General features: G+C 42.7%; 1 protein-coding gene across 8 annotated transcripts in view; it reads right to left on the bottom strand.

Moving 5' to 3' along the window:
- slc4a5b (solute carrier family 4 member 5b) overlaps positions 1 to 17755 on the bottom strand; it is a 69626-nt gene that overhangs the window by 17924 nt on the left and 33947 nt on the right. For 6 of the 8 annotated variants that reach the window (XR_012591707.1, XR_012591708.1, XR_012591704.1 and 3 more), the window contains 15 exons: positions 15503 to 15632; positions 15079 to 15239; positions 13363 to 13512; positions 13093 to 13191; positions 11006 to 11061; positions 7631 to 7788; positions 7466 to 7553; positions 7228 to 7382; positions 6897 to 7022; positions 6637 to 6811; positions 6423 to 6556; positions 6161 to 6341; positions 4304 to 4394; positions 2872 to 2930; positions 954 to 1145 (listed from right to left, as the gene is read on the bottom strand). Coding sequence is in view for 2 of the 8 variants with exons in the window: in XM_074618417.1 (XP_074474518.1) it covers positions 954 to 1145; positions 2872 to 2930; positions 4304 to 4394; positions 6161 to 6341; positions 6423 to 6556; positions 6637 to 6811; positions 6897 to 7022; positions 7228 to 7382; positions 7466 to 7553; positions 7631 to 7788; positions 11006 to 11061; positions 13093 to 13191; positions 13363 to 13512; positions 15079 to 15239; positions 15503 to 15632 (1955 nt within the window). In the remaining 6 variants the exon portion in view is untranslated. Of the gene's footprint in view, positions 1 to 953; positions 1146 to 2871; positions 2931 to 4303; positions 4395 to 6160; positions 6342 to 6422; positions 6557 to 6636; positions 6812 to 6896; positions 7023 to 7223; positions 7383 to 7465; positions 7554 to 7630; positions 7789 to 11005; positions 11062 to 13092; positions 13192 to 13362; positions 13513 to 15078; positions 15240 to 15502; positions 15633 to 17755 lie in introns of all 8 variants that reach the window. The other 2 variants (XR_012591705.1, XR_012591706.1) reach the window with 2 other exon arrangements.

The raw sequence follows: 17755 nt of genomic DNA on the forward strand, positions 1-17755 counted from the left end.
AACATGGGAGAGGACGTTCAGGGAGAGCAGAGGACAACATGGGAGAGGACGTTCAGGGAGAGCAGAGGACAACATGGGAGAGGACGTCCAGGGAGAGCAGAGGACAACATGGGAGAGGACGTTCAGGGAGAGCAGAGGACAACATGGGAGAGGACGTTCAGGGAGAGCAGAGGACAACATGGGAGAGGACGTTCAGGGAGAGCAGAGGACAACATGGGAGAGGACGTCCAGGGAGAGCAGAGGACAACATGGGAGAGGACGTTCAGGGAGAGCAGAGGACAACATGGGAGAGGACGTTCAGGGAGAGCAGAGGACAACATGGGAGAGGACGTTCAGGGAGAGCAGAGGACAACATGGGAGAGGACGTCCAGGGAGAGCAGAGGACAACATGGGAGAGGACGTCCAGGGAGGGGAGAGGACAACATGGGAGAGGACGTTCAGGGAGAGCAGAGGACAACATGGGAGAGGACGTCCAGGGAGGGGAGAGGACAACATGGGAGAGGACATTCAGGGAGAGCAGAGGACAACATGGGAGAGGACGTTCAGGGAGAGCAGAGGACAACATGGGAGAGGACGTTCAGGGAGAGCAGAGGACAACATGGGAGAGGACGTCCAGGGAGAGCAGAGGACAACATGGGAGAGGACGTCCAGGGAGGGGAGAGGACAACATGGGAGAGGACATTCAGGGAGAGCAGAGGACAACATGGGAGAGGACGTTCAGGGAGAGCAGAGGACAACATGGGAGAGGACGTTCAGGGAGAGCAGAGGACAACATGGGAGAGGACGTTCAGGGAGGGGAGAGGACAACATGGGAGAGGACATTCAGGGAGAGGAGAGGACAACATGCTTTGATAAATATCCCAAACATGTCCCGTGCAGGTTGACTTCTAGGGAGTCTACAACAGCATTAAAGACACCGTGGGAAATGAAACAACGGAGGTCTTGTGTCTTACCTTTGTCGGGAAGTAGCGGCTGAACTTGAACTTCTTGAGGGAAACGGTCATGGAGTAGGTGCCAAAGAAGAGGATGAAGGACATGAGGGCCAAGTCGGGAACATACTTACAGGAGTTCCCCACCAGCATACCTCCATACTTCACACACTCTTTCTTACTCAGCATACTCCAGTCCAGGTCTGTCAAGTTAAACTACAGAGACAGGACACGGGGTGGAGGAGGAGAGTGGGAGGAGAGGGGAGACGGGGTGGGATGGGGAGTAGAAGACGGAGAAGGGAAAATCAAAAGGGAGGGTTCGGAAGAGGAGAAGAAGCAGAGACGAAAGAGAAAAGACAAGCGATAACAGAAGAAAAAACAATACAGGACATAGAAACAGGAAACACAGAGCTCCTCTCTTAAAGGACTTAACAAGCATCTCAGAATCAACCCTACAAATCACACTGAAAAGACTCGGACTTTCAGCAGACTTGCTCTCTAGAAGCGAGCATGACGTCGCTGTTTTACCACATTTAGAGCCACAAAATAGAAATGATCTTCTACTAGATATCTACTATCTTCTCTCTACTTTGGACACTTCTGTGAGGTGTATTGGTTCTTGTGATGAGCAATCTTAGTGTCTGGTTTTTGAAAGATTTTTGATTTATTCTCCCATTCATATAAAGCCAGCATAGCTGTTTGTGGGACTCCCCGTGGAGCTGCCAGAAACTTAATGCCGGGTTCACACTTCACTAGAATCAAGACGATGTTGGGTCTGATTCCTCCCAGTGATCGTCAGCAAAGCCCTGATCGTTTGATGGTTCTAAAGATGATCTTTCCAGATGTTCCTGTGGTGTGAGGTATGTTAAGAGTGTTTTTTACATCCCCTGATCGCCTCAGAAGTGCATCCTGACCGCACTGATTTCAAATCGTAAATATTATATGCACTCACCGGCCACTTTATTAGGCACACCTGTTCAATTGCTTGTTAACACAAATAGCTAATCAGCCAATCACATGGCAGCAACTCAATGCATTTAGGCATCTAGAGGTGGTGAAGACGACTTGCTGAAGTTCAAACCGAGCATCAGAATGGGGAGGAAAGGGGATTTAAGTGACTTTGAACATGGTTGTTGGTGCCAGACGGGCTGGTCTGAGTATTAAACTGCTGATCTACTGGGATTTTCACGCACAACCATCTCTAGGGTTTACAGAGAATGGTCCCAACAAGAGAACAGATCCAGTGAGCGGGGGTTGTGTGGACGGAAATGCCTTGTTGATGTCAGAGGTCAGAGGAGAATGGGCAGAGTGGTTGGAGATGATAGAAAGGCAACAGTAACTCAAATAACCACTCGTTACAACCAAGGTATGCAGAATACCATCTCTGAACGCACAACACGTCCAACCTTGAAGCAGATGAAGACCACCCGGTACTAGCAAGGTGTACCTAATAAAGTGTCCGGTGAGTGTATATATTATACAGTAGAGAACCAAGCTGACTGAAGAAGGAAGGACAACCACCGCCGTCGTCATGGCGACCACGGCTAATGCATGAGCTAATGCTAAATGCAGAGCATAAAGTCGTAGTAAGATGGAGCTCAGACATGGAGGAGCAACTTGTTTATTTGTGGCAACAACGAATATATCAGCTGTCATAAGAGCCATTTAATAAATTAAGAAAGTTGATAAAATACTTTAACTCCTACTCCTAAAAGTGGGACTCAAATATTCATCACTGTGAGAATGTTTCCGTCAGTTCGGACTGGTTTGATCCGACCCTGAGATGCTTGATAAATCAAACTTCAGCCTCTGTTTGGTGAAATCAGTTTAAAACCTCAAACACCTGGAGATGCAACTCGGTCAACTTGTGTCCGTTACCTTCACCTTCAAGAGGAATAGAAAAGATTCATGTGAGTGATGTTTTCTGTCGTTTGTCACTTACCAGCAGAGTCATGTTATCATCTGCGAGTGGAGCTGAAACATTCAAGCCCAGCGCAGATGCTGAGGAGCGAAAACACAAGAGGGAAACGGAGAAAAACAAATGAATGATGCGTTTAATGACGGGTAACACTGTGATTGTTATGCCATAATATGATACAGCAACAATTCCTCCTCCATCCTCAGTGTGTTGTTGAACGATGTCGGGTGTTAAACTCTTAATAAATACTGAGGATGTTTTTTGAACTTTAAATTTGACTGTTGCTTATTTAATCAGAGAAATATTAAAGATGATTTGAAACCAGCTTTTAAACTTTTCAGAGTCACATTGAAAGCCTCCAGGCAGTGAGTGTTTTTGGTGGAGTATTCCTCTAATCAAGTCACTTAAGATGTTGTTCAAACGGTCTCTACCAGAGTCGACATGTGCATACTCACTTTGTCAGACAGCATCCAAAAATGAGGCAGAAACAGACGAGACACACACATCATCACAGAGTAAAGACCAAATATTCACATCTAATCACATCTCCTGTCTTATAACAGGGAAATCATTTCCTAATTATCTTGATGATAGACAAATGCTGTAGCTGTTAATGATATAAATCACCATGTATATGTCATGTCAGATTGTGTAATGTCATTAAAAGAACAGTTCAGCATCTTAAGAATTCATGCATTTGCTTTCTTCAACATTTCTTCCCCAAATGTTGAACCATTCCTTTAAAGGGACTATTTGTAACTTTCAGAAATGCTTGTTAACAGCGACACCTGTGGCCGTTAAGTCAACGAAAGTCAGCGTCGGGTTCGCGCTTGCTCGCTCTACATATACCTGAACGAGCATCGCTAAACACAGTGAGGAGACACACGTCAGCTAAAAGCACAATATCACTCTATATTTCAGCTGCTTGGCAGTAATGTTAGCTGACCAGACCAAGGTCTCTCCATGAATCAATGCTGATCCTAGTGTTGGCTTTTCCTGCTTCAGCGCAGGCTGAGGCAGCGGGGCTCCGCAGCGAGAAACGTTGTCCTCTCTGAGCGCGGCCGGAGGGAACAAGGGAGACACAAACGAGACGATAACGTTTCTCTCTGCGGAGCCCCGTCACTTCACAAGACACGGGAAACCTCTGTTGGTCTGGAGGAGCTGCAGCAGTTATTTCTGCACAAACGTCCACTGAACATTCACTAGATATTGTGCGGTGTCTGAGTGAAGGCAGGCAGGCAGCGGAGGAGAGACAGCGGCCACACGTGAGCGCGCGTGTGTCCCGACCCGGTACATTTATACGCTTAAAAAGTTACAAACAGTCCCTTAAAGTATAGTAACATGTGTCAGCTCCATCTCTAAATGTATTTACCAAATCATTTATGAACATTTCAGGTGAGAAAACTCAGAAAGCAGAACATGTAAAGAAAGAAAAAGAAAGAGTTTGAAGACTCACCCTGGTCTGGTGCGATGCATTCACACTTGTAGGCAGTGATGAAGTCCGGCTTGAAGTCTCGGTTGATCGGGTAATACTTCCAGGCTCCTACCTGTGGAAAACAAACTAGTGTTATTGTTGTGTTATTGTTGTGTTATTATTGTGTTATTGTTGTGTTATTGTTGTGTTATTGTTGCATTATTGTTGTTATTATTGTGTTATTGTTGTGTTATTGTTGTGTTATTATTGTGTTATTGTTGTGTTATTATTGTGTTGTTGTGTTATTGTTGCATTATTGTTGTGTTATTATTGTGTTATTGTTGTGTTATGGTTGTGTTATTGTTGCATTATTATTGTGTTATTGTTGTGTTATTATTGTTATTGTTGTGTTATTGTTGTGTTATTGTTGTGTTATTGTTGCGTTATTATTGTGTTATTGTTGTGTTATTGTTGCATTATTGTTGTGTTATTGTTGCATTATTATTGTGTTATTGTTGTGTTATTATTGTGTTATGGTTGTGTTATTGTTGTGTTATTGTGTTATTGTTGTGTTATTGTTGCATTATTGTTGTGTTATGGTTGTGTTATTATTGTGTTATTGTTGTGTTATTGTTGCGTTATTATTGTGTTATTGTTGTGTTATTGTTGCATTATTGTTGTGTTATTGTTGCATTATTATTGTGTTATTGTTGTGTTATTATTGTGTTATGGTTGTGTTATTGTTGTGTTATTGTTGTGTTATTGTTGTGTTATTATTGTGTTATTGTTGTGTTATTGTTGCATTATTGTTGTGTTATTGTTGTGTTATTGTTGTGTTATTGTTGTGTTATTATTGTGTTATTGTTGTGTTATGTTGCGTTCTTGTTGTGTTATTGTTGTGTTGTTATTGTGTTGTTATTGTTGTGCTGTTCATCTGAACATTTGGTGTTTGTCCACTTCGCACGTTACCAGGGGTGAAAGTAGATTAAAGTTCTTGCCGGTACGACTAACCCGACCTTCATCACTTCATATTGTTCTCCTCCCATCCCGAGCTTCATGCATCCTTGAACACACGCACTCATTTTTTCAAAATGATATATAAAAATGGTTTAAGTGCCACACTATAATTTGTCAATCATAACAATTTGTTTTGTTTTAAAATAGAAAAAAATGACAACTAAATGAATTTGCAAGCACAGTGTGTGTTTAGAGAGTAAAGATACGCACGCACACCTTTATGCCAGCAGAGGTTCACAAGTCACATAGATTGTTTGACTTACTGTCCATTTAGGAATAAAACTGAACATCAGGAAACATCACAGCTTATTTTCTCATTTTATTTCGGAGATTTTTGCAAGAAACCACTGACTGCCAAAAACCCACAGCACTCCATATCAAACAGCAGAAACAGTTTTGGAAGGATCGGGATTCCCTCCGGCACGGATTAAAAACCCGCTGGCCGACAAATTTAGAAGCAATTTATAAGAAAACTAGAAGAGCGCAGACAGCGGTGCATTCATTTGCTAGTCGGATTGTCCCATTTCCAGAGTTGCCAAGTCGTTCTTCCGACTTCGGTGTGTTCATGAGCTTTAAGTCGTAATGTGGAAACAACATGGACACAACAAAGAAGATGTGTTGTGTTTTAATGCTTAAACAACACGTTAGCTGTGTTTGCGTTGTAGTTCAGACTTGAGGGGGGCATTCACATTCATTTTCTCAGTCGAGAACTCATTTTTCTGATTATTCCGACACCACATGGCTGCAGCACAAATGCCCTATGTAACAATGTTAATGATAGAGAAACATAGAAACTTAGCGGAGGCAACTAGCTGTAGGTTGACCTAACGTTAGCAGATACCGTACCGTACCGGCCTACTTTCACCCCTGCACGTTACTCACCATCTTCTTGATGGCATCAGAGATGAATATGAAGGAGATGAGGCTGGAGAAACCCTCCTCTGTGAAGCGGGTCATGTATTTGATGATGTAGCTGGCGTCTGTGATCACCAGCAGGAAACACTGGAGACACGAGTGAATGCCGATCCACAGACGCAGCTCCATGTAGTCTATCCCGTTGCTCCTGTTGAGAAGACAGAGAGACAAAGTGTTGGAAGTTGTATCTGGTTATTTGTACCATTCACATCTGAGTGCTCCTGCTTACTTGCTGAAATCATAAAGCAGTTTCTCAAAGATGAGGATGGGTCCAGTTGAGCTGAGGATGATGAGGGGTTGGCCACCAAAAACACAAAAGACGGTCCCCGCTAGAGCCGTGCCGAGGAAACTCTCCATCACTCCCTTTGAAAGGAGAAAAAGGTCATTAAGCTGTGAGGTGATTGTGTCAGATATATAACTCTGGCTGGACGGTGAATGAAGACCTGGTAATTGTCGGTAGCGTCCCCGAGCAGTCCTCCAAACGTGATGGCATTGGTGATGCAGCCCAGGTAGATGAAGAGCACAGCAGAGATGGACTGGATATGGAAGCCGTCGTAGATGTCACTACAAAACCACGGGATCTTCCGTTTGATGTCCAGCCATAAGCCACCTGCAAACCTATCAGAGCGAGGTCGATCACACCGTTAACGACGATAGAACCAGGATGGAACTGGGACACGTGATGTTTTTTCCCTTTTCATACCTCCCAGTGAATTTCAGCTCCTCTCCGAGTTCGTGTGGAGCCGGAAACTCTTCGTCTTCTCCTCCAGCTGCTCCGCCGGCCGAGCCGTTCATTTGACCCAACTCGTTCAGGTTCAGCACCGACTTCCTGCCGTAAACATGGAGACAGAACCCGGCGTCAGGGGAAGGATGGGACTTACTTAAAGGTATTAGTCAAGAAGTAGTCTGGAGACACATGGACATCAAAGTGGCAAAATCAGTGTTGGAAGTGGGCCGGTGCTCACCGGTACACAGTACCGGCATTTCTACATTTGACTCCTCGGCGTACGTTTAGTGTGATTAAATGTACATGCCTCATTTCTGCCGATGGAACTTTCTTGGGAGGTTCGATGCGTATTTTTGGGTCCCATTCCCCCGGAGGGAGGACGATCACCTCGTCCAGAAACTCATCCACACCTGCAATCAGGTCTTCACGGTCCCTGGCTTTATAGGCGACGTCACTGAACAGCTGACAGGAAGTAAAGAAATCAGATTCAACGTGTGTGTTTGAGTGTAGTCGTGAATCCGGGTGGGAGAGCAGCAGTCACTTACATCGTCCACCATGAGCGTAGCGATAGCTCTGCCGATCTCATTGTAGGACTTGGTTTTGCCGTGAGGACCCAGCAGGATGAAGAGAAACCTGCCAGAACAAGAGGTGAATAAATACAGAGACATACTCCACAGAGAGCTAACAGAGGAGACATGAGAGACACCCACCTCGTCGGCACCGGGACCTCGGTGAGGCCTCCCAGAGTCGTGGCCTGAGCCAAACGTACGAAGGAGACGAAGGGTTTTTCCAGAAAATCCACCTCACCGATCAGGACGTTGGAAGCTTCGGCATCACGAGGAATCTTCTTCATGAACTTATTCTTCAGCTGGCAGAAGAGAGAGGAACAGAAAGATGAGAGCATCACATGTTTGAGGCAGCTGACCTTTGCTAACTGCTTATATGTGCTATGATCAACTGGCATGTATAACGTGTTGTTGACATAGGATTTTAGAAAAGTTACAACAAAAGCCACATCAAAAGCTTGATCGTCCTTAAACCTGGACAGGAGTGCTTTCAGGTACACATCATTTATTTCACATTAACTTCTAGCAGGAGCCTCATTGAAACGTTTCTGTCTTTCAGAGGTTGTAGCCGGCTCGGTTTTAGAGCTAGAGTGAAGATACTGATATCAAATGAAACTAGAACACCTAATGAAGCCTAGATGCCAAACATCAACATCGGATATATTATACATTCACACAGTAATGTAAAAATTAGGGCTGTCAATCAATTAAAATAGTTAATCGTGATTAATCGCAAAATAATCACACTTTTTATCTGTTCAAAATGAACCTTAAAGGGAGATTAGTGAAGTATTTAATACTCTTATCAACATGGGAGTGGACAAATATGCTGCTTTATGTAAATGTATGTATATATTTATTATTGTAAATCAATTAACAACACAAAACAATGACAGATATTGATCCAGAAACCCTCACAGGTACTGCATTTAGCATAAAACAATATGCTCCAATCATAACATGTCAAACTGCAGCCCAACAGGCAACAACAGCTGTCAGTGTGTCAGTGTGCTGACTTGACTATGACTTGCCCCAAACTGCATGTGATGATCATAAAGTGGGCATGTCTGTAAGACTTTTTTTTCGGACATTTTTCGAACTTCTTTTTTTTTTGCAGTTTTTCAAACTTCTTTTGGATTTTTTTCAGACTTTTTTTTGACTTTTTTTTTGGAAAGTTTTTGGACATTTGTTCGGACACAGTCACATATCTAGAGGTCAGAGGTCAAGGGACCAATTTGAAAACGGCCATGACAGTTTTTCCTCGCCAAGATTAAGTGTAAATTCAGAGCGTTATTTAACCTCCTTCATGACCAGCTAGTCTGACATGGTTGGTACCGATGGCTTCATCAGGTTCTTTAGTTTCATATGATACCAGTACCTTCATCATCATTATCGCGTTAACTTTGACAGCCCTACTCCAAACACTTCAATGCTATCAACACAACAAACTCATCTGACAGGTTACCAAACAAAGACATTTATTCTGACACCACTTCCTGCCAAGTTCTAGATTTACTTCACCAAGTAGTAAGGATCAAAAACAAACTTTTGACTTGTTTTCCTCAGTATCAGGGACATAAACACATCAAATTGAAAGTATAAAATCCTACAACACTGTGTGTGCACTCCTCCTCCTCAGCGAGGAAGCACGTGGCAGTGGAGTGGTGGCTGCTTAAATTAAAATCTCTTCCTAATCTGTTAATGTTGCTTTCAGAGTCAATTCAACAACTCTCACCCAACGTCTTACAAATAAGAAACCAAACCAAGACATTTTAATGTCTCATACTATCAACTCATTTAACAATAATCCATTTGAGTTGCCATCTCTCTCCTTCCCTCTCGGCTTTATATGCTATGATGTCGTGTCCTTTACTGTATGAGCGTGCACATTGGTCAGATCAAAGAAAGACGGCGGTGCCATGCCAGCCTCTGTGAACAAATAATGAAACCAGATTCAGCCGTCACATGCGTGAGTTTTACTTGCTTTTGAAGTTCTGAATGGCAAACACACACAAAATACTGCAGCTGGTTAACAATGAAATAAAAAGCAACTGTAATTCTTCAGTGTCGTTCTCGAACAATGAAGCTCAGAGAAACAACAGAAGCTTAGAAATCTGCACACAAACACAATTTAAAAGCTACCAGGCTGTGTGGATTAAGAGGGATTAAGTAGTTGCGACGACTCCGTGTACGTCCTCGAACAAAACAAGGCTCAACTTTTCATAAAACACGGACAGAGAGGGAGTTTATGCCATCTGTTATCTATGTGAGCAGAAGTGAAATAATCATTATTCTCCCACAGGCAGAAGGAGATTAGCTGATTACAAATCAATAACAGCTCAGATAGTGACACATCTCAATGTGTTGAATATGCAGATATTAAAAGGGCTAATCCACCACATTTGGTACTTCTAAACTTTCGTATAATGTACATCAGACCGGTACTTACAGGTACTTCGCAAAAAAGTCAAGGCCCCGCCCCCTTTTGGGGGAAAGAAAACAGAAGATTTCATAGACTTCAACGCAACCTGACGTATGTGAGGATTGTTATTTTGACAAGTTCATATGCATTCATCTCTTGTTATGCAAACATATGTTTTAAACACGTCTAATAATTATTATGCGACCTTGCCTGAACCTGAATGTTGGCGATACCTTAATAATGAAGGCTGTTAATGTGTTAATAACCAACTGTTTGATCTCTAGGCTGAGATTTAGTCTGATGCTGCTATCACGTTAATGTATGACTGGATTACTCAAGCTAACGTCACCAGCATCATTTAGCCATAAAGACCATGCTGGTCTGGTCTATAGCTTGGAGCCATAAAGCCATGCTGGTCTGGTCTATAGCTTGGAGTCATAAAGCCATGCTGGTCTGGTTTATAGCTTGGAGCCATAAAGACCATGCTGGTCTGGTCTATAGCTTGGAGCCATAAAGCCATGCTGGTCTGGTCTATAGCTTGGAGTCATAAAGCCATGCTGGTCTGGTTTATAGCTTGGAGCCATAAAGACCATGCTGGTCTGGTCTATAGCTTGGAGTTATAAAGCCATGCTGGTCTGGTCTATAGCTTGCCCCGCTATTAGATCTTTTTTAAGAAAACGGCAGGAGAACAGATCAGAGATCAGCGTTTATGGATTTATTGTTGGTGCAACCAACTACACAGCAACTCTTGGGCATAGCGTTATTACTATTAGCGGTGATGTTATGAGCCCAGACACGACAGCGTTTGGTTTTTCTGACATATCTGGGACTTCCACAACGTGTACAAAGCAGCAACAGAGGTTATTTCTTCTTTAGTTGATGGCGTAAAGTTGCTGGTATCTAAGGAGACGAGCTCCTTCTCCTCTGCGGCGCGTCTAGTTGGATACCGGCGGTCCAACTCGTGCTTCACTCTTGGTGTGAATGTGACTTTAATGCTACTTTGTGAAGCCTGTATGGGGTGTTAAAATATGTGCAAGCTGGACCCACAAAAGCCACCACATATAAACAACACATTAAATATGGAAGATAACAGTTACCTGGTCTGTGCTTGGTGTGTCTGAAATATCATTCATGCTTCGGCTCTGGGCAGGATCTGCAAATGAACCACACACTTATAGTTGATATTTTTCAGGCTATGAGAGCAACAGAGTGGCCATTCAAGTATGTCCACAATGTGTGCCAGAACTTCACCACTTGTTTCTGAGGGGGATTACATCTTAATGGCTCATTTCCCTTCTTTCTTTTTTTTTTTTTCTCAAAGCAGATTTGGGAACAAATGAAATTGAACAAAGAGAGAGAACAAGAACATACCACACAGAGCCTTTCATAATCCTTTTCACTCAGATAGATTCACAAAATAAATTAGCAAGGGTGCACACAATAGGACCGAAATCTGTAAAGTAAACACGCAATACTTCCAACATATTGTATACACACAAAGCCGAGTGTTGAAATCATGCAGCAGCGGGGAGTTAGCTGGGATCGGTTATTTTAGTTTATGAAAAACATACAATAAAGCTGAGAAGTTAAGAAAGTGAGAGTTTCAAATTTGGTAAATATTGAGTGTGAATCAGAGGTGGAAGAAGTACTCAGATCCTTTACTTAAAAGTCACGATGTTCTCCAGTATATCTGTTCTAGTGGTTGAAATGGTCTTTACACCCCGACAGCGATCCGTTACTGATGAGCTCTGAAAAAGGACCGGAAAAGAGCCGTCATCTGTAGCTGCTGTAATCTGGTAAAAACGTCTACCAATCACTGCCTCGCGGTCCGCTTGGAAAGAACCAATCAGATGCGTCCCTGCCTCCCTTCTCGTTCTCTACCCTTGGCGTGCACCAGCCTGAACTCAAAGCGCGCCGCCGCCGCACGTTTCCTGGAGAATGGAGGAGAAAACTCAGCCCTGCAGTAGCACTGCTGCGGTTACTGGTCATGAGGTAGCGTTGTTGAGTTGAGGTCCTCTCTCCGTTCTGTGGCGGTGAAGTAGTTACGATGCGGCGGTGCTCGTGCATGTGTGTGTGGGGGGGGGCGTTGCCTTGGAAGGAGCCCCGAGGAGAGTGGGGGGGTTTAGACGGAGCTCCTGAGGCAAAAAGTCCTCTTCCAACGTTACATTTACACTCCGTGTCTCTCACCCAAACACATTGTGATCTAACATATGTGTTGACTGCATTTCCTTTCTTATAAAACTTTTACAAAGCAGATTATGTTTATACTTCTTCACTGCATTTGTTGGGTTTACACAAGTAAAAGCACGACAAGTATCATCAGCTAAATGTACTTAAAGTATCATCAGTAAAAGTACTCATTGTGCAGTAAATATACTTAAAGTATCAGTAGTGAAAGTACTCATTGTCTATAGTACAAATCGGCATAATTATGTAGTTATTTCAGCATACTTTTGATCTGTTTACAACGTCGCTAGCATATTTTTTGCAAGCAATTTAAAAGTTGTTTGGTTGTCGTCATGGTAACAGACCTGACAAAGTATGAATTCAGACTTTTTACAAATCAGCATCATGATGTAGTTATTTCGGCATCATTTTGATCCGTTTATTGCAATTAAATCACAGCACAATGTGTTTATTTTGGGTTCATACCGCAGCAGCGACGTGTGGCTTGCTAGATACAGTCAGTTCAATGACACTGTAGGTGAATACAGCTCGCTGCCGGGTGACGTTATTCAATTCAATTCAATTCAATTTATTTTGTATAGCGTCAAATCACAACAGAAGTTATCTCAAGACGCTAACCCTAGTTATGAACCCAGACACTACGGCGTTTGGTTTTCTGACATATCTGGGACTTCACCAACATGTACAAAGCAGCAACAGAGGTTATTTCTTCCATGGTTGATGGAGGAAATGGAGGAAAGTTGTTGGTATCTATGGTTGGTATCTTTCTCCTCTGGCGCGTCAAGTGTGAATAAACACAGATGATACCGGCGGTCCAATTCGCGCAAGAAAAGTGAGACGAAAATTTGCTTCGCTCTCGGTGTGAACGCAACATAAAGCTTCATAAAATGGAAATACGCACTCCAGTACTTGAGTAAATGTACTTCCACCACTGATGTGTAGGTACAAATAGGAAGGAACTTGTGTGTTTGTGTGTGTGTGGTGTGTTTAGACTCACGCAGGCGGCCGAGGCTGCGAGAGCGTAGGTCTTCTGTGGAGCGGTGGATCCCAGAAGCTGAACTAGCGCTATGACTCAGATTAACCTGAGGACTACGGCCTGACAGAGCAGCAGCAGCAGCAGCACGATGAGCACAGAAGAGGTGATTTTTACGAGGAAAGGTGAAACAACATGGCAGAAAACAAAGGAAGCAGTAGGATGTAATTAGAAGGTTAGATCACTTTGGTGATTGGTAGTTGAAAATGAAGACAAAACAGCACACAAACTTACCGGCGTTGGAGGACTTCCCGATGTCTGCCAGCGAGCGGTGGATCGGTTTCTTGGTCTGGTGACGGTGCTTCCTGAGCAACACAAAGCTGATCTTCTCCTTCAGATCCGGAGAGATGAGACCGTCAGCTATCTGCCGATCCACGATCTCATCTGGAGTCAAAGTTTAACAGTGATTTTTATCTGTTCAAAATGTACCTTAAAGGGAGATTTAGCAAGTATTGAATACTCTTATCAACATGGGAGTGGACAAATATGCTGCTTTATACAAATGTATGTATATATTTACTTCAATGAACAACACAAAACAATGACAGATATTGTCCAGAAACCCTCACAGGTACTGCATTTAGCATAAAACAATATGCTCCAATCATAACATGGCAAACTGCAGCCCAACAGGCAACAACAGCTGTCAGTGTGTCAGTGTGCTGACTTGACTATGACTTGCCCCAAACTGCATGTGATTATCATAAAGTGGGCATGTCTGGTTAGTATCTGTATTTTGACATTATTCAGACTTTTTGTTTTTCAGACATTTTTCGTAATTTTTTTTCAGACTTTCTTTGGGACATTTTTTCAAACTTTTTTCAAACTTCTTTTTTTTGGACATTGTTCACACTTTTTTTTTTTCAGACATTGTTCACACTTTTTTTTTTTCAGACATTGTTCACACTTTTTTTCAGACTATTTTTTCAGAAGACTTCCCAGATTTTTTTTTTCAGACATTTTTCCAGATTTTTTTTCAGACTTTTTTTTCAGACTTATTTCAAACTTTTTTCAAACTTCTTTTTTTTGGACATTATTTACACTTTTTGTTTTTCGGACATTTTTTCCGACGTTTTTTTTCCGACTTTTTTTTCGGACATTTTTCAAACTTCTTTTTTTTGGACATTATTTACACTTTTTTTTCAGACCTTTTCAGGATTTTTTTTTCAAACTTCTTTTTTTTGGAAAGTTTTTGGACGTTTGTTTGGACACAGTCACATATCTGGAGGTCAGAAGTCAAGGGACACCTTTGAAAATGGACATGACAGTTTGTCCTCGCCAAAATGTAGCTTAAGTTTGGAGTGTTATTTATCTTCCTTCTTGGAAAGCTAGTATGACATGGTTGGTACCGATGGATTCTTTAGGTTTACTAGTTTCATTTGATACCAGTATCTTCACTCTAGCTTTAAAACGGAGCCGCTACAGCCTAAAAATCTCAAATTGCGTTAATGCGTTTAAGAAATTAGTGGCGTTAAAACGAATTTGCCTTAACACGTTATTATCGTGTTAAAAAAAAATCAATTAATGCTTAAAGTTTAATTGGTAGGGGCAATGACACGGTGTGATTGATTTCCAGCATTGCATAATGTCCTATTAGTACAAAACAGTGCATTGATTTCTTGTATACTAACTGGAACAACAGGGTTCTATGACATTTTGTATACAGTACAGTTGTATATTGTTAGTACGTAGTGTGGAGTTGGGGCACCACCAAGGAGTTCCAACTATAAATATAGTTTGTGTGTGTTTTTAACTCTTTCAACCACATTTCAAGTGTTTGTAAGTTGATTTTCATGAAGTACAAAAAGTAATGGAAACTGGATAAAATCTGCTGTCTGGAAAGAATTCAGTCTAAAACGTCGATGAACTGCTCTTTTGTTTTCTGGCAGTATTGATGTGTTTGGTTCTGATGTAACAGACACAACAGTGGAGAAACTCTGTCGGACTCACCCACGATCTGCGGCAGCGAGTAGCCCTCCAGGTCGAGCAGAATGCTTCCTGTCTGCAGACAGGTCCTGAGCTCAAACAGGCTGTGGAGGGTCAGCGTGGACACGTGAGGCTTGCTCCATCTCTCTCCTCCCTCCTCCACCTTCTCCTCAAACTTCACCCACCTATAGAGACGAGAGGGAGAAAGTGGTCAGTCAATGAAGTGGAGTTATTTGACTTTTAAAAGAGAGACGGATTGATTGATGTGTTGGAGGTCAGGAGTGCCGAGCAGCAGGATGCTGTTATGTAATTTAAGCTTTAATTACATGTTAACGTGGTGTCACCCAGCACCCATGATGTCTCAACCCTCCGCCTCTAAATCCCTTCAAAAGTGACCCCAAATCCTAAACTAATGAAGGCTCTGACGCCTGCATGTTGGTGTGTGTACCTTGCAGACTCCTTCCACTCTAATTCGCCGCCCTCCTGCTGCAGTGTGTCCATCTCAGTGAATAATGTGGGTGTCGGCGTGCTGTCATCCTCCCCCAGTATGTGGCGCAGACGCTCTGCTGCAGGAGATACTAAAAGAAAAAAAGAAATGGAGACAGTCAGTTTCAGATTTCCATTAAATTATACATACAGAATATAAACCATCATGTTTATACCTCCCTACCTGCAGAACTGACGACATTCCCAACAGCCTCAGCTGCGAACGATGATGGTGAACATGGTAAACATTACCCAACTGGAAAAAGTACAATGTAGTATATTTCCTAAAAGTACATTTCATCCACTTTGTGTAGTTTTTATTTATTATGCTCTAGGTCTCTAGTCTGATCCATCCATCCTCTGAATGCTCTAGGTCTCTAGTCTGATCCATCCATCCTCTGAGTGCTCTAGGTCTCTAGTTTGATCCATCCATCCTCTGAATGCTCTAGGTCTGTAGTCTGATCCATCCATCCTCTGAATGCTCTAGGTCTCTAGTTTGATCCATCCATCCTCTGAATGCTCTAGGTCTCTAGTCTGATCCATCCATCCTCTGAATGCTATAGGTCTCTAGTCTGATCCATCCATCCTCTGAATGCTCTAGGTCTCTAGTTTGATCCATCCACAGGTCATTTTATACAGTGAGGTCAATGAAATGGCTCTTATGGAGACCAACATCATCACACATGAACAGGAAACCCTCTGAGAACTGTTTTAGTCAGCCAGACATTAGAAACAGACACGTCTGATCTGAACAATCCCCATTACTCTTCTTTAATGAGCGAACCAGAGAGCTCCTCTAATGACTGAATGATCCGATCAGCCAGCACCTTTTTTTCTAATTTTACTCTGAGCTGATCAATCCCCATTAACATCCGAGCCTGGAGGCGCTGTTCACTCGCATCCCTCCGCTGTTTGTGAGTGTGTGTGTGTCTATCAGCTCCAGAACGTGTGTGTCACCGTTTCCTGTTGCTCAGTTAGTTCCTCCTTGTGATCCGAAAGCTAAAGAACAAAAAGTCAAAAAGCCAATAAACACATGAACTCTGAACGGTTCCAGTTTTAAGTGTCACATGTGACAAAGTGACAATCACAATCTCAATCATCACTTCCATGTACAGGGAACGATTACGTAATCCATGTTAACTACAGTACAGCGCCGTGGTGTGTAATTATAACACAATACAATGTTCCACAACACTTTCCAATACCGTTACATTAGGTCAGGTCACATTAGGAGGTCTGTTTGTGTACTTTTGTTTGTCTGATCTCTGACCAGCCAATGTAATCATAAAGAGGAAGATCATGATGTTTGAACTGTAGTAGGCTACTTTAACTCCTAATTCTGTGTTCACACCAAGAGCAAATTTTCGCCTTGCTTTACTCGCGCGAGTTGGACCGCCGGTATTATTTGCGTTCATTCGCTCTAGACGCACTGGAGAGGAGGAGGAGCTTTTCTTTTCCTCCATTTCCTCCATCAACCATGGAAGAAATAACCGCTGTTGCTGCTTTGTACATATTGATGAAGTCCCAGATACGTCAGAAAACTAAACGCCGTCGTGTCTGGGTTCATAACGTCACCCGGCGGCGAGTTGTATTCACATACAGCACCATTGCACAGACTGTATCTAGCAAGCCACACGTCGCTACTGTGGTATGAACCCAAAATAAACACATTGTGCTGTGATTTAATATTAATAAACGGACCAAAAGGATGCCGAAATAACAACTTAATGATGCAAATTTGTAAAAAGTCTGAATTCATGCTTTGTCAGGTCTGTCCGCAAGACGACAAGCAACTTTTAAAATGCTTGTTTTCTGAATGGAGTTTGGATGGATCAGTGCCAGGCTATGCAACAACCCTCAACATACAGTCATCTAGGCATCAATACGGCAGCGACGTTGTTGTTTCTACCAGAGACAGTCTGTGGTTTCTACACAGAGTTTGATCCGGTCTCTGTACAGATATGATGTACTATCGTAGCTCTGGGTACGACCACAAGTTTGTCCTCCGTCTCTGATTCAACAACGTCAGGACGTCAGTGTCGACAGGAGGAGAATCTCAACGCTGAGAGGCTATTTGTCTCTTTGCATTGACTTTGTATGTAATCATGCTGTGTGAAAAGTTTGTTTCGCTCTTGGTGTGAATGCAGGATTAGTCTGGAGCCCTGCCCCAGTACCTACAGTACCTGTGGTACAGTAGAAAAACAAGTATTGTCAC

This window comes from Sebastes fasciatus, chromosome 19 (assembly GCF_043250625.1).
Source record: "Sebastes fasciatus isolate fSebFas1 chromosome 19, fSebFas1.pri, whole genome shotgun sequence".
Taxonomy (NCBI): Eukaryota; Metazoa; Chordata; class Actinopteri; order Perciformes; family Sebastidae; genus Sebastes; species Sebastes fasciatus.